Raw genomic sequence first — 27076 nt, forward strand, 5'->3', positions numbered from 1 at the left:
TMATWWAAAAAATTWAAAAGCTACTTATGCCATTTCCAAACGCTTAATGCACAGACCGGCACGAACAATGGTAGGTATAAACCACAAGACTAAGTATGAACTTGTTGCTATGTTTTGTCAACGAACAGAACTACTTAAGCAAAGTTACGCAAAGTAACTGATGGACTCATGGTCAAATTGCAATGATGGACTTAGCCGCAAGGCGGCATGGTTATCAGAAGATTTACTTTCCAGAGGTGTTGATAACGCTTGAACCATGTGCCATGATGTAAAGCACAGATTGGTTTTAGCAAGGAGACAGCAATGCCGTTGATAACCAGCATAACAACCTTTGGCCTACTTACATCTCTTTGTATGTATTAGGCCTACTAAAACAGATAATGAATGACATATGAACTTATCACGTTTGATCCAGTGCAATTTCCACTGTAGGCCTATTGACAAAATACTTGAATGAGAAAGTATAAAGCTATGATATAGGCCTAAAGAAATCCGTATTGTTCACTGGTAAGCTAATGAAGTAATCATTTGACTGATGTAAATTCCATATTTTGATAAACCTACATGTAATTACTGTTATGAATAGCCAAATATATTTCACATAAAACCATAGGCCTAAAAACAAATTATGAGCTGTTGATAAGTGTGAACAATTAATAATTTTTCTGGACTACTTTACAAACATTTATTAACCTGCAGATCCAGATATCATCCATTCTCATAGGCTACAACATTAAGGTGAATGTAGATACCGGTAAGAATGTTTTGGTGCTAATATTAGGCCAACATTATATCTAATACCGCAGCATCGTTGAATACTCATTTCTGATTGGCTAGAAGGGCATTCTAGAATGGACATTTATAACCAGACAACGGGACAGTTGGAAAAGATATCTGGACAGTTGGAAAATATATTGGGACACCTTGCAATCATGACTCAATATGTGCCTACACATGCCAAACGTTCTCGCTACAAAGTGACAACACAAACCGAAATTGGATACATTGTAAACACAGGTCCAACAAGGAAACATGTAGGTAGTTAAATAGCATTGATTTGTTTTTTTGCAGAAAAAAATATGTTTTGGTACATCTGATGAACTAATGTGGGGAGTGATGAACATGAATTTCTCCGGCCCCCTGCCACAGATATCTGAAGTTTTGAGGGAGTGAGCAATAGGCATGCTGACTGCAGGAATGTCCACCAGAGATGTTGCCAGAGAATTGAATGTTAATTTCTCTACCATAATCCACCTCCAATGTTGTTTTAGAGAATTTGTCAGTACGTCCAACCGGTCTCACAACCTCAGACCACGTGTAACCATTTCCAGCCCAGGACCTCCACATCCGGCTTCTTCACCTACGTAATCATCTGAGACCCACCACCCTGACAGCTGATGAAACTGTGGGTTTGCACAACTGAAGAACTTCTGCACAAACTGTCAGAAACCGTCTCAGGGAAGCTCATCTGCATACTGTCATTCTCACCAGGGTCTTAACCAGACTGCAGTTCGGCRTCATAACCGACTTCAGTGGGTAAATGCTCACCTCCGATGGCCACTGGCAGGCAATTAACTGAAAAATGTAAAGATCCCCTCAATTAAAGGTAAGTTTTGTCCCTTGTGTGATATCAATCGATATTGTTTTATGATGATACCATCTATCTTTTAATATTTGTGCAAATCTTTCTAAAACAGAAATTGGACACAATTCATTGGATATCAATCAACAAAGAGGTAAGACTATGTAGGCTTTAAGTATATGTTGAAGACTAGCTGCATTGGGTGCAGGTGACTGAACGGCTCACTTTTGTGTATACAGGTATACCGACAAGGAGGCATACAAAGGTATGTCAAATGGTATTGGTATGTTATGCAGAGCCCACTTAAAACCCGACTCCCTTACCTCTTCAATGAATAGCCCATTGGCTTCTACATTATGGACAAGGTATGTGTAAGAATACTGTCGTGTGTATGTTTTGTTAGTCATCTGTATAATTACTATTTTGGGGATTCACAGACTTGACAGTCCCTACACTGATGAATATAACAGGAAACCTGTTCGATCACCATTCACTGGAAAAATCGYTCTGCCGATGGATACGGAGAACATCAACACATTAACATCAACACGCCAGAGGATATAACCATTATACTTGGGGCTCTGCTGGGAGTTTACCTCATATTTGGATGTTTTAATTCTGCTTTGCCACTAAAATCATAATGAACACTGACAACWAAAATATTGGGATATTGTTGTTATCGTTATGCGTATCATAATAATAATAATAGTAGTAGTTAAAACATTTACCCCAAAAGGTTATTCAAAAGGTTCTTTGAGGAACCATTAAAAGGGGTTATTCAAAGAACTTATAGGGGACCCCCCACAGTTTAAATTTGAAGAACCCCTATGGGATTCTCCAAAACCGTTTTATTTTTAGAGTGTAAGGATCGATGTCGTGTCATTCAYCCGCCGCCATCACCTCGTGTTTCAGCATGATAATGCACGGCCCCACGTCGCAAGGATCTGTACACATTTCCTAGTAGCTGAAAATGTCCCAGTTATTCCATGGCCTGCATACTCACCAGATATGTCACCCATTGAGCATGTTTGGGATGCTCTGGATTGACATGTTCGACAGCGTGTTGCAGTTCCCGCCAATATCCAGAAACTTCACAAAGACATTGAAGAGGAGTGGGACAACACTCCACAGGCCACAATCAACAGCCTGATCAACTCCATGTGAAGATGTGTCACGCTGGATGGGGCAAATGGGGGTCACCCCAGATACTGACTGGTTTTCTGATCCACGCCTTTTTTTTTTAAGGTATCTGTGACCAACAGATGCATATCTGTATTCCCAGTCATCTGAAATCCATAGATTAGGGCTTAATTCATTTATTTCAATTGACTGATTTCTTTATATGAACTGTACCTCAGTAAAATCTTTGAAATTGTTGCATGTTGCGATTAGATTTTTGTTCAATGTATTTATAGCTTGTAGCCTTGTGTTTGATATGCTCTGCCTCGTCCTGCTGCGTCATCAATTATTTCCGAGGCGGTATAGGCTACAGAGCGTTTATTTTGTACATAAGCTGCACCCTGACACTTTAAACGTCTCGAGGTTGGTTGGTCTCCACTCACTGATTATGACATCATAGCATATAGGAAAACTAAACTCTGAATCCTCATGATAGGACGTCATATTAAAGGCACTAGAGTCAGGAATCATAATCATTACAATGGTACAGCTCACCGCTCACCTGTTGGCTCTCAAAGGTCCAGGCGCTGTCGGGTAAAGACGCGTCTAGGACGTTGATCATCTCCTTAAAATCAGTGGTGCTGCTGGGCTTAACGAAGGTRAAATCACTGAACTCTGACATGGGAGAGAGATATGACCTGAAGGACTGACTCTGAGACAACATATCCTCTCCCAGGACCTCCACGTACTTAATCGGCGCCCGTCAGTGTTGGAGCCCTGAATCTGCAGGTTTTCTGGTGCTGGGTTTTGGTAGGCGCAGTCCCAGTCGTTCCCCGTCTCATGCAGCAACTACCGCTGCTCTGCTGTTTCTAACAACGCCACTTTGACTGCTAAATGACAAAAGTCACCAGAGACGCACGGCACCGAGGCCAGAGAGATGATTCAAATACAAGGGTGATTCTCCTGCTTTTCTTGCTAGCTCTGGCGCTTTCTGCCGGAGATCGGAGGCCTGGGTTCATGGAGCCCCATCCCTCTACCAGTATGGCCAATGTGACCGTGGCGGACGTGGAGGTGGACACCCCGTCGTCCTTCTATCTCTATATTTAGCAGGGGCGCGAGAGTTCCCGTAGGCCCTGCTCGGACGCCCTCTCACACCGGCGCGTTTCAGCTCCTCACCGTCTCCCCCGGGGTGTAAGAAAATTTGGACACTGAACAGAGACGCTGTGTCATGTGGTCCTCAGCCAGCCTATACTCGAGATCAGGCGTTATGCGCCCGGTCTGCGTCCACAGGCCGTTACCTTAGTAACCAGGTAGCCTGCTTTCGCGGAGCGGGCCATCAAATGTGGTGAGAGAGCGAGCCCAGGGCAAGCGGAGGGGTAAATAACAGCGGGTGCATTGTCGTTTCTGGTCCAGGATAAAAACATGGACTGTGGCGTTGGCTGCTCAGAGAGGGAGAGCCGTGGTCCATGGCCTGCACAGAATCTGAAACCCTTTAGTTTTCTCCATCACATAGTCAAACGAGTGCTGTACTCGTAGATGCTGCCCGTTGTCGAGTTAATGTACCACATAGCAAGGGAAGAGAGACCGTCACTGCCACTTTGGACTCTAGGATGGAGTAGGAAAATCTTGGCATTATCTCCAAAAATCCAGGGTCAGATGGCAGGATACTGATGGATAACATGGTCACTGGTAGTCTGCATTCCTCGCATTTTAAAAGATACATTGTAGGAAGGCTGAAGTGGAATTTAGGGGGGGTTGTCGTTGACATCATGATAGTGACTGGTATAGTTTTCTTGGCCTAGTTCGTCAGGGGGGAGGGGACCCTGAATCAGTGGCTGTTATCTCAATATTATACTCTGAGAAACTCTCTCGGTCTAAAACACCGCTGGTGACCAGTGCGTAATTATTAGAAAAGGACGGTTTCAGACTGAAAGGATGGCCTTTTGGAAGTTGTAACGTTACTTTACCGTTATTCCCGGAGTCTCGGTCCCGGGCACCGATCAAAGCCACTACCGTGCCTCTAGGAGCGTCCTCGCGCACCGGGCTCGGTTTGGAGGTGAGGACAATTTCTGGAGGGTTGTCGTTTAAGTCTATTACTTCCACCTGCACGCTACAGTGTCCTTCCATCTCCGGAATACCTTCATCTTTAGCAACTACATCAATTTCATAATTTGCAGCGCTTTCAGAATCTAATTCACCTTTCAAAAACATTTCCCCCGTAACTGGATTAATATCAAATGTGGAAAGCACGGACTCGGGTGTACGCTCACCAAATGTATATTTTACCTCACCATTTTGTCCTTCGTCGTTATCCGTCGCTTTAAGTTTAATCATGAAGGTACCCTTTGGACTATTTTCGTTAATGGACACTTTATATACATTGTTTTCAAATAGGGGAACGTTGTCATTGTTATCAAGCACTATGATAGTTATCTGTGAAGTCCCGGATCTGACGGGATTGCCTCCGTCTAACGCTGTTAACAGCAGCTGATGGACAGCTTTTTTCTCTCTATCAAGTGCTCTCTCTATGACCAGTTCGGGGAGTTTTCTTCCATTACGAAGCTCGTTTACTTTTAAACTAAAACAGTCATCTTTACTAATAGTATAGGACTTGAGCGAATTGCTTCCAACGTCTGGGTCCTCTGCGCTCTCCAGAGGAAAACGCATGCCCGCAACTGTCGATTCTGCTATTTTCAATGTGAGCTCCTTTGTTAAGAAACTAGGTGAATTGTCATTTATGTCGCGTATTTCCACCTCAATACGGTGCAACTGTAACGGGTTTTCAATGACAACCTGCAGAGGTAAAACGCAGCTGGCGCTTTGTCCGCATAAAGTTTCTCTGTCTATTCTCTCATTCACGACCAGCTCGCCCTTCCCCGCATCCACATTGAAATACTGCTTACCAGCCTCAGAGGCGACACGCAGTTTACGGTCAAAAACCTCAGAGACTCCCAAACCCAGATCTTTAGCTAGATTTCCCACCACAGAGCCCTGTTTCAGTTCCTCCGAGATGGTGTAGCGAGTCTGTCCGTCTATTGTACTCCCCAAGAGAAAGAAATGATGCCACCAAAGAGCCAGCCATCTCCAGTCTCGGTATCCCATTCTCTTTGTCATCACTGATCCGTTATAACACAATTCCCATTGAAATACTGTCCAGAACGAAGAGCTTCATATCAAAAGATATCCCCAKTGTGTATATTCCATTTAGCATGTTTCCATACATTTTGTATAACAAAAATAATGTTGTGTTGAGATTTTATTCTATCTAATAGTGAGCGCATCACTCTCTCTCTCTCTTGCAGCTCTGAGTATTGTAAGTGTTAGGTGCTGAGGCTGGGGGGGGAGGGAGTAGAAGGCAGTGGGAGTAGATCTCTTTGTACATTTCTGTATGCTATTGGTGCACAGCGTGTGTCTCTAGCATCCAATAAGGGGCTAACATAATATTTCTCTTAAAGCCACAGCAGCCAGACTAAACGTAGAGGTCTATCTGGTGCACCACAACACAGAGAGCGGCTAAAAAGACTGTTTTCCAATATACAATCACCCTGTTAATATTGGCTCGTTGGAAATGTATTATGGGCAGCCCATAGCCTGTAGATAAAAATAGGTAAAAGTGTAAGATATGTTCAAAAATATAGTCTCCCATTGCGCACAGATATCATCCAAAATACTGCCATTCTAGAAGAGTCTGTGGAAGGAAACACATTTTTGACGATTATAGTTTGCATAAAATATCGATTGAGCTTCAGTCAATCTGAAAAATATATATTTTACAGCAATTGTATAAGAATTTCTGTCTGCCCTCTTACACTCAAAAACCACACAGTTCGTTCAGCCGGGTCACTATCCATGGTGCTGAAACCCATACGCGTCCACTAGCCAGTCAGAAAGACACAGAATGACTCTACACAGCAACTACAGTAACAATATAGATTACACAATAGCTCTCTAATGGTTACAATCAACCGGGTAGAATAATGAATTCAATATTTAGAATATTATAGAATTTTGATAAATCTGAAGGGAAGAAACATTGCAGCATTTGGTTCAATCGGGAAAATATTAGAATCGGAAAAAGTACCGTTTGAATTAAAAGTTTCACTGCGACTTCAATGGTAAAACTATTCATTATTTATTTACAGCCTTTTGTATCAGACATAGTCTAAAGGATAAGCTACCATAATATTAATATCTTCAGTAAATGAAAACACTGCCAAAAGAACAAGGTTTAGAGCTGTGGAATGTTGAAACACAAAAATACACGCATGTTGTTTGTGTGTTAATATCAAACGTCATAAAACCGTCTACATCCAACAATCCAATTCGTTACAATGCTACAGTTTACCGCTCACCTGCTGGCTCTCAAAGGTCCAGGCGCTGTCAGGTAAAGACGCATCTAGGACGTTGATCATCTCCTTAAAATCAGTGGTGCTGCTGGGCTTAACGAAGGTAAAATCACTGAACTCTGACATGGGAGAGAGATATGACCTGAAGGCACTGACTCTGAGCAACATATCCTCTTCCAGGACCTCCACGTACTTAATCGGCCCGTCAGTGTTGAGCTGAATCGCAGGGTTCTGTTGGGGTTCTGTAGCCGTCCAAGTCGTCCCCGTCTCATGCAGCAACTACCGCTGCTCCTGCTGTTTCTAACGCACTTGACTGCTAAGATGACAAAAGTCACCAGAGACAGCACGGACACCGAGGCCAGAGAGAGAATCAAATACAGGGCGATTCTCCGCTTTTCTTGCTAGGCTCTGGCGCTTTCTGCCGAAGGTCCAAGATGGGTTCGTGGAGCCCGTCCTCTACAGTATGGCAATGTGACCGTGCGGGACTGGACCGGCACCCCGTCATCCTGTATCTCTATAAGCAGCCTCTGAGAGGAGTCGTCCTGCTCGGACACAGCGCGTTTAGTCCTCACTCCCCGCGTAAAGATTGACACTGAACAGAGACGTGTCTGTGGCCTCCACCAGTTTATATGAGATCCAGGCGTTATGGCCGAGTCTGCGTCCACTGCGGTTACCTTAGTACCAGGTAGCCTGCTTTAGCGGAGCGGGGCATCTTCTGGTGAGAGAGCGAGCCCAGGGCAGCGGAGGGGTAAATAACAAGCGGGTGCATTGTCGTTCTCGTCCAGGATAAAAACATGGACTGTGGTGTTGCTGCTCAGAGAGGGAGAGCCATGGTCCTTTGCCTGCACCAGAATCTGAACACCTTTAGTTTCTCATAGTCAACGAGTGCATGCTGTAGATGCTGCCGTTATCAGTGTTCATGTACACATAGGAGGACACCAGAAACGTCCTGCACTTGGAGTGCTAAGATGGAGTAGGAGATCTTGCATTAGCCCCCGAAATCAGTCAATGCGGATACTGTGATAACATGGACTGGTAGTCATTCCTTTTAAATAGACATTAAATGAGGACTGGCTGAATTTAGGGGGGTTTGTCGTTGACATCAATGATACTGACTGTTATAGTTTTTTTGGTAGTCAGGAGGGGGAACTGAATCAGTGGCCTGTTATCTCAATAATATACTCTGAGAAACTCTCTCTGTCTCCTCTTCTTCTTCCTCCCTAAAAACACCACTGGTGACCAGTGCGTAATTATTAGAAAATGACGGTTTCAGTTTAAAAGGATAGTCTCGCGGGAGCTGTAACGTTACGTTACCGTTATTCCCGGAGTCTAGGTCTCGGGCACTGATCAAAGCCACTACTGTGCCACTGGGTGCGTCTTCGCGCACAGGGCTCGGTTTAGAGGTGAGGACGATTTCAGGAGAGTTGTCATTAACGTCTACGACTTCTACCTGCACACTACAATGCCCCTCCATTCTAGGGCTACCTTTGTCTTTCGCACTGATGTCAATTTCATAATTTGCAGCGCTCTCAAAATCTAATTGCCCTTTTAAAATGATTTTTCCTGTTAGAAAATCAATCTCAAACACAGATAGCACCGAGTCTGGCGTATGGACACCGAACGAATATTCTATCTGTCCATTCTGTCCGTCATCGGCGTCTGTTGCTCTAGGATTAACTATGAAAGTGCCCTCTGCGCTTTTTTCACTTACAGAAACTTTATACACTGCATTTTCAAAAACGGGCACATTATCATTTACATCGAGAACTGTAATAGTTATCTGCGAGGTTCCGGATCTCACTGGGTTGCCCCCGTCTACAACTGTCAACAATAGATGATGGACAGTTTTTTTCTCTCGGTCCAGAGCTTTGGTCAAGACTAGTTCTGGTACCTTTCTGCCACCAGAGAGTTCGTTTACCTTTAAAGTAAAACATTCATCTTTACTAAGAATGTATGACTTTAGAGAATTACTCCCCACATCTGGGTCGTGTGCGCTTTCCAAGGGAAAACGTACACCTGCCGCAGTTGTTTCAGCTATCTCTAACGGGTGTTGTTTGGAAGGGAAACTTGGAGAATTATCATTTATATCTTGTATTTCAACCTCAACACGATACAGTTGTAACGGGTTCTCAATGACAACCTGCAGAGGTAAAACGCAGCTGGCGCTTTGTCCGCATAAAGTCTCTCTGTCTATTCTCTCATTCACGATCAGCTCGCCCTTCCCCGAATCCACGCTGAAATACTGCTTACCAGCCTCAGAGGCGACACGCAGCTTACGGTCAAAAAACTCAGATAGTCCCAAACCCAGATCTTTAGCTAGATTTCCCACCACAGAGCCCTGTTTCAGTTCCTCCGAGATGGTGTAGCGAGTCTGCCCGTCTATTGTACTCCACAAGAGAAAGAAATGATGCCACCAAAGAGCCAGCCATCTCCAGTCTCGGTATCCCATTCTCTTTGTCATCACTGATCCGTTATAACACAATTCCAAAAATACTGTCCAGAACGAAGACGTTCATATCAAAATTAATCAGCAGAACGCATATTCCATTTAGCATGTTTCTATAAATGTTGTATCACGGTAACGTTAAATTGTTTAGATGATATTGTGTCTCCGTGTGTGAACGCATCCCTCTCTCTCCTCCAGCTCTGAGTATTGTAAGGGTTACTGTGCTGAGGCTGGGGGGAGGGAGTAGATCTCTTTGTACAGTTCTGCGCACTATTGGTGCACAGCGTGCAGCTCTAGCATCCAATGAGGGGCCAACAGAATATACTTCTTAAAGCCACAGCAGCCAGGCTCTGCCTAAGCACTTTAACTGGCATAGAGAAAGGGAGTGGATAAAGTGACTGTATTTTTCATTTAAACAATAAGGCCCGAATTGGTGTGGTATATGGCCAATATACCATGGCTAAGAATAGTTCTTATGTACAACGCAACGCAGAGTACCTGGACACAGGTCTTAGCCGTGGTATATTGGCCATATATCACAACCCCCCGAGGAGCCTTATTGCTATTATAAACTGCTTACCAACGTAACTAGAGCAGTAAAAATACATGTTTTGTCATACCCATGGTCTACGGTCGGATATACCATGGCTGTCAGCCAATCAGCATTGAGGGCTCGAACCACCCAGTTTATAATATACAATATAGCACAGGGGAGAGTGGGGTAAGTTGAGCTGCCTTTGTTCCTAGGGAACCATACACAAAATGCATAATTCGACCAAATGCTTAAGAAAAGGTAATAATTTCATGGAGTCTGTGAAGGAAGAAACCACATTAAAAAAGTGGTAAGCATTTTATGTCCAAACAACGGATTTTCTGTACATCAGTTGGGTCTCTATAAGCGTCAATATGAGGTCCTAAACTTAACATGAAAGTGCATCCTTTTACAGTAGCTGTGTGGGCTAATATAGTCCAAAATGTTTGCCTTGGGGTAAGTTGAGGGATAATGCACGGCATTGTTGCTGGGGTACAAGGTAACAACAGGGCCTGGGGCCTCATTTATAACACGGACTTACGATCAAGTTTGATCTTAAGTATGACTTACGCAGAAAACCACGTATAAGTAGTTATTTATAAAACCTTTCCTTGACGTGGAAATGATCTTATCTCTACGTAAAGTCTCGACTTGCCGTAAGTGATTTTCCTGCTGGTTATGTAGGGGGATTGCAGTTTGGGACGCATATGCCTCCAAGCCTGTGGTGAACTTTGCATTAGCTTTATGAACAATTTGTTAGGAATTATGAACTAAAGGTGTGAGGAATGAACTGCCAGACGCAAGGTGTTTTGAATTAATAACAGGATGCGGTGTTCTATAAATAGTGTGTCAAATCAGACAAAAGTAACCATGGCTGTTATGTGTTATTGGAAGACATTGAAAACCGTACTTTTAGAAGGGAGAGAGTTTTCAGAGACCGGAATGACTTTTTTTGCGTATTATGATCCATGGCTATTCCTGACTAAATCCTCAATTGTGGTAACAGGGGACATCGCTGATTTAAGGCGCGTTCAGGTGCCGTCAATTTTAAGTTCATTTGAGATTTATAGATCACAGGTGCGTAAGTTACAAATGGGCTTCTTAGAACCTGCGTAAGCAAGTTTTTTTTAATSCTCAGTATCTTTTATGAATCGAACGCAAGCACACCGTCGGAAACGATCTCACGACTACGTTCAAGTATAAATCTAAGAACATTTTTTATAAACGAGGCCCCTGGCCTACGCTAAAAACAATTTTTAAAGTACCAAGTGTTTATTAGGTGATGCGTCTGCGTTAAAATATGCTTAAAATTATCAAAAGACAAAAAAAGCTATTGTGATTATATTGAATTGTGTGTTGGGAAAAAAAATATATCAAACCAAATCACATTTTGTTGGTCACGTACACATGGTTAGCAGATGTTATTGCGAGTGTAGTGCAATGCTTGTGCTTCTAGTTCCGACAGTGCAGCAATATCAACAAGTAATTTAACAATTCCACAACAACTACCTAATACACAAATCTAACTAAAGGAATGGAATAAGAATATGTACATATAAATATAGGGATGAGCAATGACCGAGCGGCATAGGCAAGATGCAATAGATGGTATAAAATACAGTATATGCAAATGGTATGAGTAATGCAAGATATGTAAACATCATTATTAAAGTGGCCTTAATAAAGTGACTAGTGATCCATTTGTTAGAGTGGCCAATGATTTCAAGTCTGTATGTAGGCAGCAGCCTCTCTGTGTTAGTGATGGCTGTTTAACAGTCTGATGGCCTTGAGATAGAAGCTATTTTTCAGTCTCTCGGTCCCAGCTTTGATGCACCTGTACTGACCTCTCCTTCTGGATGGTAGCGGGGTGAACAGGCAGTGGCTCGGGTGGTTGTTGTCCTTGATGATCTTTTTGGCCATCCTGGGACATCGGGTGCTGTAGGTGTCCTGGAGGGCAGGTAGTTTGCCCCCGGTGATGCGTTGTGCAGACCGCACCATCCTCTGAGAGCCCTGCGGTTGTGGGCGGTGCAGCTGCCATACAAGGCGGTGATACAGCCAGACAGGATGCTCTCAATTATACATCTGTAAATGTTTGTGAGGGTTTTAGGTGAAAAGCCACATTTCTTCAGCCTCCTGAGGTTGAAGAGGTGCTGTTGCGTCTTCTTCACCACACTATCTGTGTGGGTGGACTATTTCAGTTTGTCCATGTTGTTTGCTAGCTTCACCATCTGGAAGTCCAGAACCCAATAGCACAGGGCGGGATTGACACCCAGGGCCTCAAGCTTAATGATGAGCTTGGAGGGTACTATGGTGTTGAATGCTGAGCTGTAGTCAATGAACAGCATTCTTACATAAGTATTCCTCTTGTCCGGATGGAATAGGGCAGTGTGCAGTGTGATGGCGATTACATCATCTGTGGATTTGGTTTTAAAAAGGTAGTGGTAGTGGTAATATTTCATTCAGTACAGAAATGTGTATAGGCGCCTTAACATACCCTGTCCAGCTGCTCAACTTACACAACTAAGTTTTGCCAAGAGACCAACATTTGTGGACAAGCTATGTTTTAAAAGCTGTAATATTTACATKAATTCTGATTATTTCCAGTGATACACAACATCCTGAAATATATGTAGATACTGTGTCGTTGTTAGAAATAATACTATATTTCCCTTTTTTAAAATTTGTTTATAGAGTGATGGTGAATATAAAAAATGGCTCAATTTACCCCACTCTCCCCTACTGTCAATATTGGTGGTAAAATAAATACATTAGTAAGGACAGAATTTAATTARGCCTAAAGAATGAGTAAACATGTAAAACAGGATAAAACAAATATACAAAACATACTTATGTGAACATTACATATGCAGAGTTTATATAAATATTAACTGAGCAGCACTTATTCGTAAAAAATAAATGTCTCTGTCTACCTTCTCTGTCTCTACCTCTCAACCTGTTTGCAATCGCTTCCACAAAACCGCACAGTTGATTCAGCAACCAGAGTGTGTCGCTGTCCACAGTAATGGTGCTGAAATCCTGAGCCTTTTAGATAACGGATCCCTGATAGAGCAAACATCATGCACAACACATAAGTCATTTGATATGTTGTATGTACTCAATAGGCCCAATATAAACGTGGCCGTATGTCAGCTGCTAAATAATACACATGCGAACTTGGATTCATCTAAAAAACACACCATTTGAGCATTTGTTCTTCTGTGCTGATGAGCTCATGATACTACAATAAATACATGTTATCAATTATAACCTTGTAGCCAATTACTGCCAAGATATCATTTCGTATAAATCAGAAAGACCAGAACCAAATACCACCAGAAAAGCAAACTTCGACTTTTCATGGTTGGGGAGCACAGAGATCCGATTAAATTACAATACTATGGCTTCAGTATAGATATCCTAGTATTCTAATTCCTAATTATATGGCTGATAGCCTATCCGTCACAAATTAACAAGCATCACAGACCAGAAAATAGGTTGTTTTCAATAGCCAAGTGTCACAATTAAACTACACGTCACTACAGTGCTCACCTGTTGGCTCTCAAAGGTCCAGGCGCTGTCAGGTAAAGACGCGTCTAGGACGTTGATCATCTCCTTAAAGTCAGTGGTGCTGCTGGGCTTAAACAGAAGGTGAATCACTGAACTCTGACATGGGAGAGAGACAGGACCTGAAGGACTGACTCTGAGACAACATGTCCCCTCCCAGGACCTCACGTACTTAATGGCCCGTCAGTGTTGAGCTGATCTGCAGGTTTCTTTGGGGTTTTGTAGCCGTCCAAGTCGTCCGTCTCATGCAGCAACTACCGCTGCTCCTGCTGTTTCTAACGCATTGACGCGCTAAGACGACAAAGTCACCAAGACAGCAGGACACGAGGCCAGAGGAGGATCAAATACAGGGTGATTCTCCCGCTTTTCTTGCGGGCTCTGGCGCTTTCTGCCGGAGGTTCAAGATGGGTTCTTGGAGCCCGTCCTCTACCAGTATGGCCACTGTGACCGTGGAAGACTGTACCGGTTCCCGTCGTCCTTTATCTCTATAAGCAGCCTCTGAGAGGAGTCGTCCTGCTCGGACACAGCGCGTTTTAGTCCTCACCTCCCCTGTGTAAGTGTTGACACTAAACAGAGATGCGTCTGTGGCCTCCGCCAATTTATACGAGATCCAGGCGTTATGACCCGAGTCTGCGTCTACGGCAGTTACCTTAGTAACCAGGTGGCCTGCTTTAGCGGAGCGGGGCATCTTCTGGTGAGAGAGCGAGCCCAGGGCAGCGGAGGGGTAAATAACAGCGGGGGCGTTGTCGTTCTGGTCCAGGATAAAAACATAAACAGTGGMATTGCTGCTCAGAGAGGGAGAGCCGTGGTCCTTGGCCTGCACCAGAATCTGAAACACCTTCAGTTTCTCATAGTCAAATGAGWGCATGCTGTAGATACTACCGTTATCAGTGTTCATGTACACATAGGAGGACACAGAAACGTCCTGCGCTTTGGAGTCTAGGATGGAGTAGGAGATCTTGGCATTATCCCCGAAATCCAGGTCAGACGCGGATACTGAGGAGAGCATTGAGCCTGGTAGTCCATTCTCTTTTAAATATACATTATAGAAGGGCTGAGAGAATTTAGGAGGGTTGTCGTTGACATCAATGATAGTGACTGGTATAGTTTTCTTGGTAGTCAGGGGAGGGGAGCCCGAATCAGTGGCTGTTATCTCAATATTATACTCTGAGAWACTCTCTCTGTCTAAAACACCACTGGTGACCAGTGCATAATTATTAGAAAATGACGGTTTCAGACTAAAAGGATAACCTCTCGGGAGCTGTAACTTCACTTTACCGTTATTACCGGAGTCAAGGTCCCGGGCACTGACCAAAGCTACTACCGTGCCACTGGGCGCGTTCTCGCGCACCGGGTTTGGTTGGGAAGTGAGGACAATTTCAGGCGAATTGTCGTTAACGTCTATTACCTCTACCTGCACGCGACAGTGTCCTTCCATTTCAGGAATGCCTTTATCTCTCGCCGTGATATCAATGTCATATGTTGTCGCTMTTTCGAAATCTAAATCCCCCTTCAAAAAAAGATCCCCTGTGTCTGGATCCATATTAAATGTAGAAAGCACAGACGCAGGGGTGCGCTCACCAAACGAAAACTTTATCTCCCCGTTTTGACCCTCGTCAATATCTGTCGCTTTAAGTTTAATCATAAATGTCCCCTTTGCACTATTTTCGTGGATAGAAACTTTGTACACAGACTTTTCAAATACTGGAAAATTATCGTTTACGTCAAGCACAGTGATAGTTATCTCTGCCGTCCCGGATCTGACAGGATTGCCTCCGTCTAGCGCTGTTAACAGTAGTTTATGGACAGATTTTTTCTCTCGGTCTAAGGGTTTCTCTAAAACTAGTTCTGGTATTTTCTTTCCATTACCAAGCTCCTTTACCTTCAACGTAAAACACTCATCTTTACTAATAGTATAGGATTTAAGGGAATTACTGCCCACGTCTGGGTCCTCTGCACTCTCCAAAGGAAAACGTGTGCCTGCAACAGTCAATTCGACTATTTTCACTGTGAGCTCCTTTGTAAGAAAACTAGGCGAATTGTCATTTATGTCTCGTATTTCCACCTCAATACGGTGCAACTGTAACGGGTTTTCAATGACAACCTGCAGAGGCAAAACGCAGCTGGCGCTTTGTCCGCATAACGTCTCTCTGTCTATTCTCTCATTGACGACCAGCTCGCCCTTCCCCGCATCCACATTGAAATACTGCTTACCAGCCTCAGAGGCGACACGCAGCTTACGGTCAAAAACCTCAGAGAGTCCCAAACCCAGATCTTTGGCTAGATTTCCTACCACAGAGCCCTGTTTCAGTTCCTCCGAGACGGTGTAGCGAGTCTGTCCGTCTATTGTACTCCACAAGAGAAAGAAATGATGCCACCAAATAGCCAGCCATCTCCAGTCTCGGTATCCCATTCTCTTTGTCATCCCTTATCCGTTATAATACAATTCCAAAAATACTGTCCAGAACGAAGAGCTTTATATCAAAATGCATCTCCAGAACGCATATTCCATCTAGCATTTTTCTAAAGTTTGGATATCGGAAAGGATACGGTGTTTAAATGACTTTATATATTCGTCTGTGTGAACGCGTCCCTCTCTCTCCTCCAGCTCTGAGTATTGTAAGGGTTACGGTGCTGAGGCTGGGGGGAGGGAGTAGATCTCTTTGTACAGTTCTGCACACTATTGGTGCACAGTCTGCATGTAACATCCAATGAGGGGCCAACAGAACAGACTTCTTAAAGCCACAGCAGCCAGGCCTATAGGCACTGTGACACAGAACACCCACAGAGAGAGAGAGAGAGAGAGACAGAGACAGAGAGAGAGATGATAAAATGAATATTTTCGATTACACAACAATAATAATGTGAAATATAGTATGGACATGGCAGCCGATAGACAACAGATAGGACCAGATAGGACTGCGTAAAAGTGTAAACAATGATCAGAAATAGAATCTCCCCTTACGCACTGGCATCATCCAAAACATTGCTATTCTCAAAGAGCCCACTGGAAGGAAACACCTGTTTTCCCTATTATACGTTAAATATTGAATGAGCTTGCAATCTATTTGAAAATCTTACAGGCCGTCCTATTGGCCCTGGTCAAAAGAAGCACACTGTATAGGGCATAGGGTGCCAATTTGGGACGCAGCATCTGTCTGCAATAGCGACCACAAGAAACACAGTTGATTCAGCGCTAGTGTCGCTGTCCATGATGCTGAAACTCTCAGCCCTACGGCCAAATAGAAACAGAATCACGGAAATCACCCAATACAGTAATAATATATATTGCACTGTATCTGTGACTGTGGATCACAACCAATAGATTAAAATCATTCACATGATATTTTGACATCATTCAAGTATTGGCAATATGTTTACTGCTAAAATTATTCCAAGATCATTTGGTAACGCTTCATTTTAAGGGTTCCCTATTACATTGTAGTTACATGTGTTACACTGTAACAAGCGCTGTAGTTAACTGTAACAACCCACAGTCAGTGTAATAACAACATGTAACTGGTAGTAATTGCGTTGTGTAATTACAAAGGTGTAACAATGAATGCTTGTTACCATGCTTACCCATTAATGTGTAATTTTGAAAATACATCTCCACTCAACGTTATTTCTAGCACTTTCCACCAAAATAAAGTGTTCCCTCTGGGTTAACTTGGTCATCCCAGATGAGGAATAAGACACTGTTCCAAAGCACATGTAATGTTTGCTTAAGTGCAACGCAATTACTTGCAATTACTTGTTGTTACACTGGATTTAGCTAGTTAAAATGAAGTGTATATTGAGGGGTACTTACTTTTAACTCATGTTAACTCATTTAACTCATACAGTACATTACCCATCCTGAAAACCTGGCCCTCATTTTCAAGCTTCTGGACGTTTCACTTCATTTCTGTACCTTATTGGGAAATTAAGTGAAACGTCTTGAAGCTTTAAAATGAGGGCCAGGTTATCAGAATGGGCAATGTACTGTATAAGTACACATTCGTTACAAATAAGTTCTCCTCGTGATACACTAGATTTAGCTCATTAAAATGAAGTGTAACAACTAGTAATTACATTKYACTTCGGCAAACAATGCGTGTACTATGCTTTGGAATAGTGTATTTGTCCAAATCTGGGATGACCACCCATTTTAGATCCCAGTCAGTGAGGTTGACCTACTGATCTGTTTTTACCTGCTCAACCAAGTTAACCCAGATGGTACACTTTATTTTGGGAGCAAGCGCCAGCAACAACACTGAGAGATAAAGTTTGAACAGTGCACATTCAAGGGTAAGTAATTAGAGCCCATTGAGCACAGGCTATAATCTCTCAGACGCCCAGCGCATCCACGAGGGACCACAACCTTGGTGACAGGTGTAACTGTATGCAGCTGAGAAGAAGCGAAACACTAAGTTGGTGAATTTAGTGGAAACCTGCCCATTTGTAACAAGCACGGTAACAAGCATTCATTGTTACACCTCTGTAATTGCATACCACAATTACTACCAGTTACGCGACGTTACAGTTCACTACAATCCTCGTTAGTGTGATTACACGTTACTACACTGTAATTAGGACCCCTTAAAATGAWGCGTTACGATCATTTTTATAAATCTGAATGGAAGCACCGTTGCATCGTTTAGTTGAACGCTGAAATCATTTTAACCTAAAGTTGCAAAGTTCCAGTACATTTCCCMAAATTCCCTGGTTTTCCAGAAATCCCACTTGGAAGATTGCCGGAATTAAGAGGGAATACGCAGGGAATCTGAGAATCATTCAACCAGGATCTTTTTGGAAGACAATGGGGAAAATTGCCATAATTTTGCAACCCTATTTCAATGTGACAAAATACTGCTTGAATTATAAATTGCACTTCAACGTCAGTTGCATATCGTTAATCGCCAGCCTATTTATTTACAGGCTGTAGCATGTCACATACGGAGTCTCAACATTAACCTGCAGTAATATTCCTATGTCATAATGCATCAATGAAAATACTGCCAAAAGGACAAGCATCCATTCGTTGAATGTGGAAGCCCAAAACACGCATCCCACTGGGCACAAACATACAATTCAACGTCTAATCCACGTTGGTTCAACGTAATTTCATTGAAATGACGTGGAATCGACGTTGATTCAAGCAGTGTGTTCCAAGCAGGATGTTCGGTAGGCTTGTATGTTGATCCTCCACATCACAGAACAGTCCACAATAAATTATAGGCCAATGTCACTTCTCACCTGCTGGCTCTCAAAGGTCCAGGCGCTGTCGGGTAAAGACGCGTCTAGGACATTGATCATCTCCTTAAAATCAGTGGTGCTGCTGGGCTTAACGAAGGTAAAATCACTGAACTCTGACATGGGAGAGAGATATGACCTGAAGGACTGACCTCTGAGACACATATCCTCTCCCCAGGGACCCTCCACGTACTTAATCGGGGCCGTCGTGTGAGCTGAATCTGCAGGTTTCTGTTGGGGTTCTTGTAGCCGTCCAAGTCGTCCGTCTCATGCAGCAACTAACCGCTGTCTGCTGTTCTAAGGCATTTGACGCTAAGATACAAAGTTTCACCAAGAGACAGCACAGAACACCGAGGCGCAGAGAGAATTGATCAAATACAGGGGATTCTCCGCTTTTCTTGCTAGGCTATGGGCGGCTTTCTGCCGAAAGGTCCAAGATGGGTTCGTGGAGCCCGTCCCTACCAGTTATGGCCAATGTGACCGTGGCGGACTGGAACCGGCACCCCGTCGTCCTGTTCTCTATAGCAGCCTCTGAAGAGGAAGTCGTCCTGCTCGGACACAGCGCGTTTCGTCCTCACCTCCCCCGTGTAAAGATTGACACTGAACAGAGACGTGTCCCTGTGGCCTCACCAGTTTATATGATGATCCAGGAGTTATGGCCCGAGTCGCACGTCCACTGCCGTTACCTCTTAGTAAACAGGTTGGCCTGCCTTTAGCGGAGCGGGGCATCTTCTGGTGAGAGAGCGAGCCCAGGGAAGCGGAGGGGTAAATAACAGCGGGGCGTTGTCCGTTCTGGTCAGGATAAAAAACATGGACTTGTGGCGTTGCTGCTCAGAGATGGAGAGGCCGTGGTCCTTGGCCTGCACGCAGAATCTGAACACCTTCAGTTTCCTCATAGTCAACACGAGTGCCATCCTGTAGAATTGCTGCCGTTATCAGAGTTAATGTACACATAGGAGGATACAGAGACGTCCTGCACTTTGAGTCTAAGAATGGATAAGAAATCTTGGCATTATCCCCGAAATCCAGGTCAGATGTAAAATACTGAGGATAGCATGGGCCTGGTTGGTACCATTCTCTTTTAAATAGACTTATATGGAGGACTGGCTGAATTTAGGGGGGTTGTCGTTGACATCAATGATAGTGACTGGTATATTTTCCTTGTAGTCAGGGGAGGGGAACCTGAATCAGGGCTGTTATCTCAATATTATACTCTGAGAAACTCTCTCTGTCTAAAACACCACTGGTGACCAGTGCGTAATTATCAGAAAATGACGGTTTCAGACTGAAAGGATGGCCTTTTGTAAGTTGTAACGTTACTTTACCGTTATTCCCGGAGTCTAGGTCACGGGCACTGATCAAAGCCACTACCGTGCCACTTGGTGCGTCCTCGCGCACTGGACTAGGTTTGGAGGTGAGGACAATTTCGGGAGCATTGTCATTAACGTCTGTTACTTCTACCTGTACCCGACAGTGTCCCTCCATTTCTGGGATKCCTTTGTCTACAGCAGTAATGTCTATACGATAAGAAGCCGCACTCTCATAATCTAATTCCCCTCTTAGAAACATTTCCCCCGTTACTGCATCAATATCAAACACAGATAACACTGACTCTGCTGTATGCTCGCCGAATGAATATTCTATCTCCCCGTTGACACCCTCGTCTGAGTCAGTAGCTTCAAGCTTAATCAAGGAAGTGCCCTTTTCGCTATTTTCATTAACCCGTACTTTATATACAGCTTTCTGAAATACGGGATTRTTGTCATTGTTATCAAGGACAGTGACCGTGATCTGTGAAGTTCCAGACCTAGCCGGAGTGCCACCATCTAGAGCCGTCAATAAAAGCTCGTGGACAGCTTTTTTCTCTCTGTCCAGTGGCTTCTCTAACACGAGCTCTGGGATTTTTCGTCCTCCTTCAATGTCTTTAACTTTTACACTGAAACATTCGTCTTTACTAAGAATGTAGGATTTAAGTGAATTGCTTCCCACGTCGGGGTCCTCTGCACTTTCCAACGGAAAACGAGCGCCTACAGCTGTCAATTCAGCCATTTTCAGAACACGATCTTTTGTTAAGAAATTAGGAGAATTGTCATTTATGTCGCGTATTTCCACCTCAATACGGTGCAACTGTAACGGGTTTTCAATGACAACCTGCAGAGGTAAAACGCAGCTGGCACTTTGTCCGCATAAAGTCTCTCTGTCTATTCTCTCATTCACGACCAGCTCGCCCTTCCCCGCATCCACATTGAAATATTGCTTACCAGCCTCAGAGGCGACATGCAGCTTACGGTCAAAAATCTCAGAGAGTCCCAAACCCAGATCTTTGGCTAGATTTCCTACCACAGAACCCTGTTTCAGTTCCTCCGGGATGGTGTAGCGAGTCTGTCCGTCTATTGTACTCCACAAGAGAAAGAAATGATGCCACCAAAGAGCCAGCCATCTCCAGTTTCGGTATCCAATTGTCTTTGTCATCCCTGAGCCGTTATAACACAATTCCGATTGAAATATTGTCCATAAAAAAGAGCTTCATACCAAAATACATCTYCAGAATGTATATTCAATTTAGCATTTTCGATTAATTTTGTATAGCAGAAATGATGTTGTTTTTAGATTCGAGTGTATCTCCGTGAATGTGAGCGCATCCCTCTCTCTCCTCCAGCTCTGAGTATTCTAAGGGTTACGGTGCTGAGGCTGGGGGGAGGGAGTAGATCTCTTTGTACAGTTCTGCACACTATTGGTGCACAGAGCACATATCTACCATCCAATAACAGACCAACAGAACAGACTCCTTAAAGCCACAGCAGTCTGCCTCTATCAGCACTCTATCTCTCACAAAAAAACAGGGAGAGGGGAGAATGTAACTGTATTTTCCAATATAACATACTGTCCATATTGATGTGAAAAAATATTAACGGCAGCCAGAAGTATAGAGAGTTATGCGTAAACAAGGATAAAAATATATATACATATATATATAACATTCAAAACATTTCAATTCTGATGGAGCCCCGTGGATCGAGACACATTTTTTTAATGCCGTTATAGATGTTTTTCTTCACATAAAATATTGAATGAGCTAAAATTAGTCTGATATATATATATATATGTACACACAGTCCCAGCCACAAGTTTTTACACACCTATTCATTCAAGGGTTTTTCTTTATTTTTACTATTTTCTACATTGTATAATAAAAGTGTTAAACAAATCAAAATATATTTGACATTTTAGATTCTTCAAAGTAGCCACCCTTTGCCTTGATGACAGCTTTGCACACTCTTGGCATTCTCTCAACCAGCTTCATGAGGAATGCTTTTCCAACAGTCTTGAAGGAGTTCCCACATATACTGAGCGCTTGTTGGCTGCTTTTCCTTCACTCTGCAGTCCAACTCATCCCAAACCATCTCAATTGGGTTGAGGTCGGGTGATTGTGGAGGCCAGGTCATCTGATGCAGCACTCCATCACTCTCCTTGGTCAAATAGCCCTTACACAGTCTGGAGGTGTGTTTTGGGTCATTGATCTGTTMAAAACAAATGATAGTCCCACTTGCACAAACCAGACGGGATGGCGTATCGCTGCAGAATGCTGTGTTGCCCTGCTGGTTAAGTGTGCCTTGAATTCTAAATAAATCACTGACAGTGTCACCAGAAAAACATCCCCAAACCATCACACCTCCTCCTCCATGCTTCACGGTGGGAACCACACATCCGTTCACCTACTCTTTTTTTCACCCCTTTTTCCCCCCAATTTCGTGGTATCCAATTGATAGTTAGGGACAAGAACATCCCTGCCGGCCAAACCCTCCCCTCCCGGACGACGCTGGGCCGATTCTGCGCCGCCCCATGGGTCTCCAGGAYTGCGCCACTCGGGAGGCCCCTCGTTCACCTACTCTGGGTCTCACAAAGACACGGTGGTTGGAACCAAAAATCTAAAATTTGGATTCATCAGACCAAAGGACACATTTCCACCGGTCTAATGTCCATTGCTCGCTCGTGTTTCTTTGCCCAAGCAAGTCTCTTCTTCTTATCGATGTATTTTAGTAGTGGTTTCTTTGCAGCAATTCGACTATGAAGGCCTGATTCATGCAGTCTCCTCTGAACAGTTAATGTTGTGATATCTGTTACTCGAACTCTGTGAAGCATTTATTTCAGCTGCAATCTGAGGTGCAGTTAACTCTAATTAACGTATCGTGGCAGTCCTCATGAGAGCCAATTTCATCATAGCACTTGATGGTTTTTGCTACAGCACTTGAAGAAACTTTCAACATTCTTGACATTTTCCGGATTGACTGACATCCATGTCTTAAACTAATAATGAACTGCCATTTATCTTTGCGTATTTCAGTGGTTCTTGCCATAATAGGGACTTGGTCTTATACCAAATAAGGCTATCTTCTGTATACCACCCCACAACACAACTGATTGGCTCAAACACATTAAGTAAGAAGGAAAGAAATTCCACAAATGAACTTTTAACAAGATACACCTGTTAATTGAAATGCATTCCAGGTGACTACCTCATGAAGCTGGTTGAGAGAATGCCAAGCGYGTGCAAAGTTGTCATCAAGGCAAAGGGTGGCTACTTTGAAGAATCTAAAATATTAAAACATATTTTGACTTGTTTAACACTTTTTTGGTTACTACATGATTCCATATGTGTTTTTTCATCGTTTTGATGTCTTCACTTTTATTCTACAATGTAGAAAATAGTAAAAATAAAGAAAAAGCCTTGAATGAGTAGATGTGTCCAAACTTTTGACTGGTACTATATATATTGCAGAAATAGTAAAATATGCTGTCTGTCATCGCGCACACAAAACCACACAGTTGATTCAACGGGAGTGTTGCTGTCAATGGTGCTGAAACCCTCAGTCGTCCACTAGCCAGTCAGATAGGCACAGAATCACGCAAAACACCCACTACAGTAACAATAGAGATTACAAGGTCTCTGAGGATTACAACCAACAGGTTAAAATACATCACAGGATATTTTGAAATCATTCAAACCGCACGAGTATGGGTTTTAGTAATTACCAGTAGCCTATGTTGAATGCTAAATTATTACAAGATAATATGGATTGTACTGAAGGGAACCATTGCACCATTTTGATGAATACTGACAATTAATTATTTTAAACTGAATAAATAACCTATTGCTTAAATGATAACAACTGAACACAAACGTCAGTGGCATATTTATTCAMAGATTGGAGTCTGTTAAATACCGAGTCATGAAAATACTGCCAAAACATCTAGCTTTGATTTGTGTAATGTTACAACACAAAACTGTATGTTGACGTCATAAAACAGCCTACATTCGATCATCTTAATCATCACAATAAATTATACGTCACTTCTCACCTGCTGACTCTCAAAGGTCCAGGCGCTGTCAGGTAAAGACGCGTCTAGGACGTTGATCATCTCCTTAAAGTCAGTGGTGCTGCTGGGCTTAACGAAGGTAAATCACTGAACTCTGACATGGGAGAGAGATATGACCTGAAGGACTGACTCTGAGACAACATATCCTCTCCCGGACCTCCACGTACTTAATCGGCCCGTCAGTGTTGAGCTGAATCTGCAGTGTTCTGTTGGGGTTCTTGTAGCCGTCCAAGTCGTCCCGTCTCATGCAGCAACTACCGCTGCTCCTGCTGTTTCTAACGCATTTGACTGCTAAGATGACAAAAGTCACCAGAGACAGCACGGACACCGAGGCCAGAGAGATGATCAAATACAGGGTGATTCTCCCGCTTTTCTTGCTAGGCTCTGGCGCTTTCTGCCGAAGGTCCAAGATGGGTTCGTGGAGCCCGTCCTCTACCAGTATGGCCAATGTGACCGTGGCGGACTGGACCGGCACCCCGTCGTCCTGTATCTCTATAAGCAGCCTCTGAGAGGAGTCGTCCTGCTCGGACAGGGCGCGTTTAGTCCTCACCTCCCCTGTGTAAAGATTGACACTGAACAGAGACGTGTCTGTGGCCTCCACCAGTTTATATGAGATCCAGGCGTTATGGCCCGAGTCTGCGTCCACAGCCGTTACCTTCGTAACCAGGTCAGCCTGCTTAGCGGAGCGGGGCATCTTCTGGTGAGAGAGCGAGCCCAGGGCAGCGGAGGGGTAAATAACAGCGGGGGCGTTGTCGTTCTGGTCCAGGATAAAAACATGGACTGTGGCRTTGCTGCTCAGAGAGGGAGAGCCGTGGTCCWTGGCCTGCACCAGAATCTGAAACACCTTTAGTTTCTCATAGTCAAACGAGTGCATGCTGTAGATACTACCGTTGTCAGAGTTTATGTACACGTAGGAGGACACAGACACGTCCTGCACTTTGGACTCTAGGATGGAGTAGGAGGTCTTCGCGTTATCCCCCAGGTCGGAATCAGTGGCGGAGACTGAACATAGTAGTTTCCCTGGTGCGTAATTCTCTTTCACGTACACTGTGTACGAGGGCTGAGAGAATAGCGGTGGATTGTCATTCACATCTAACACATCAATAATGATTGTTTTCTTGCTGGATAAAGGGGGTTTCCCTGAATCACTGGCACTGATTTCTATACTATACTGAGAGTAACGCTCACGGTTAAGAGGAGCATTAGTTACCAGTGTGTAATGCTTGGATACGGACGGGTTCAACTTGAATGGAGATTTTGGTGACACGCTTAACCGCACCCTCCCGTTGTCACCCGAGTCGGAGTCTTTAGCGCCTATCAAAGCTATCACGGTTCCGATAGGGGAATCTTCTGGAACAGGTGTCGTTAGAGACGTGACAATTATCTCTGGAATATTGTCATTAACATCAATCATTTTAAATTCAACATCACAATGCCCGTCCATATCCGGGTTGCCTTTATCTTTAGCGACGATGTCAAATTTATATAAGCTCGTCTGCTCATAGTTGAGATGTCTCTTTATTACAATCACTCCTGTCGAAGAATCTATATCAAACAATGCAGTCACTGAGTCTGGCGTCTGTTCTCCAAATGCATACTCTATCTCCCCATTTAGTCCCTCGTCCGGGTCTGTCGCTTTTACTCGTAAAATCTGAGTGCCAGGTGCAGCATTTTCGTTAACATTAGCCTCATAAAGTTGTCTCTCAAACTGCGGTGCGTTATCATTAATATCAAGTACCATGATACTAATCTCAGAGGTTCCTGAACGCACTGGATCACCCCCATCTACAGCGGTGAGAATAAGCTTATGAACAGGTTGCTTCTCCCGGTCGAGAGACCTTTCAAGGACCAGTTCTGGGGTTTTGCTACCATCCTTGTGATTTTTGACATTCAATTTGAAATTGTCGTTTTTGTTAATGCTGTATGAGCGTATTGTATTCGCAGCGACATCAGGATCCAGTGCGCTTTCGAGTGGAAATCTTGCTCCTGGGTTTATTGACTCTGCAATCTTTAATACTTTTTCTTTGGTGAGAAAGCTGGGAGAATTATCATTGATATCCTGTATTTCAATATCAACTCGGTGAAGCTGCAAGGGATTTTCAATCACTATCTCCAAAGGCAAAATACACGGAACTCTTTGTCCACACAGTTCCTCTCTGTCTATCCTCTCACAGACGACCAGCTCTCCTTTCCCCAGATCCACACTGAAATACTGCTTACCAGCTTCCGAGGTTATTCGTAATTTACGACGATAAATCTCAGATAGTCCCAAAACCAGATCTTTGGCTAGATTTCCTACCACAGAGCCCTGTTTCAGTTCCTCCGAGATGGTGTAGCGAGTCTGTCCGTCTATTGTACTCCACAAGAGAAAGAAATGATGCCACCATAGCAGCACCTGCCACACGGGCAGTCTATTCCACATTGTTCCACGACACATCAAAACGAATATATTATTTCACCCAAAATTCGCCCTTTCGCAGGAGTGGTGATAATCAATCTGTAATCGAATGTCAATGTCTCTCATAATTGACTGTGATGGAGACGCTTTGTGTCGAGGCACATCCCTCTTTCTCCTCCAGCTCTGAGCATTGCAAGGGTTTACGGTGCTGAGGCTGGGGGGAGGGAGGGAGTAGATCTCTTTGTACAGTTCTGCATGCTATTGGTGCACAGCGCCTAACACAAGCTACCAATCAGGATGTACCAGTCATTTAAAGCTATACAGTGAAAATACGAGCTCTTGGGAAACATATGAGGCACCATAACAATTCAACATGAGAGAAAAACAGTACTCCATTTAATGTGTAATACTATTAGTACTGCTACTATACTATTCATATCACTTAGTATTAGTAGCCGTTCAGACACCCATCTAT

General features: G+C 43.6%; 3 protein-coding genes and 2 pseudogenes across 4 annotated transcripts; all 5 read right to left on the bottom strand.

Moving 5' to 3' along the window:
* Window positions 1-3959: 3959 nt before the first annotated feature.
* LOC139027844 (protocadherin gamma-C5-like) lies at window positions 3960-6005 on the bottom strand (annotated as a pseudogene).
* A 1030-nt stretch (window positions 6006-7035) lies between these two features.
* On the bottom strand, window positions 7036-13634 carry LOC139027845 (protocadherin gamma-C5-like; annotated as a pseudogene).
* Window positions 13635-13929: 295 nt separating this feature from the next.
* Window positions 13930-16359, bottom strand: LOC111965428 (protocadherin gamma-C5-like). The gene has a single exon (XM_023989634.3). The coding sequence runs from the start codon at window positions 16012-16014 to the stop codon at window positions 13930-13932; it is 2085 nt and encodes a 694-aa protein (XP_023845402.1). The 5' UTR covers window positions 16015-16359.
* A 2474-nt stretch (window positions 16360-18833) lies between these two features.
* LOC139027914 (protocadherin gamma-C5-like) lies at window positions 18834-26872 on the bottom strand. 2 transcript variants are annotated; one of them, XM_070444125.1, is made up of 2 exons: window positions 24321-26872; window positions 18834-18963 (listed from the first exon to the last, which is right to left on the bottom strand). In XM_070444125.1, the coding sequence occupies exons 1-2, from the start codon at window positions 26638-26640 to the stop codon at window positions 18884-18886; spliced, it is 2400 nt and encodes a 799-aa protein (XP_070300226.1). In that variant the 5' UTR covers window positions 26641-26872; the 3' UTR covers window positions 18834-18883. The 2 variants fall into 2 exon arrangements, with proteins under 2 accessions (XP_070300226.1, XP_070300227.1); XM_070444126.1 differs by lacking the exon at window positions 18834-18963 and having other exon boundaries at window positions 24192-26871.
* LOC111965429 (protocadherin gamma-C5-like) lies at window positions 19902-21543 on the bottom strand. The gene is given in 3 exon segments (XM_023989636.2): window positions 19902-19983; window positions 19986-20015; window positions 20018-21543. Coding segments are annotated over 3 exon segments (1377 nt in total). The 5' UTR covers window positions 21297-21543; the 3' UTR covers window positions 19902-19915.
* Window positions 26873-27076: the final 204 nt, after the last annotated feature.

The sequence above is a fragment of the Salvelinus sp. IW2-2015 genome, linkage group LG6.1 (genome assembly GCF_002910315.2).
Source record: "Salvelinus sp. IW2-2015 linkage group LG6.1, ASM291031v2, whole genome shotgun sequence".
Lineage (NCBI taxonomy): Eukaryota > Metazoa > Chordata > Actinopteri > Salmoniformes > Salmonidae > Salvelinus > Salvelinus sp. IW2-2015.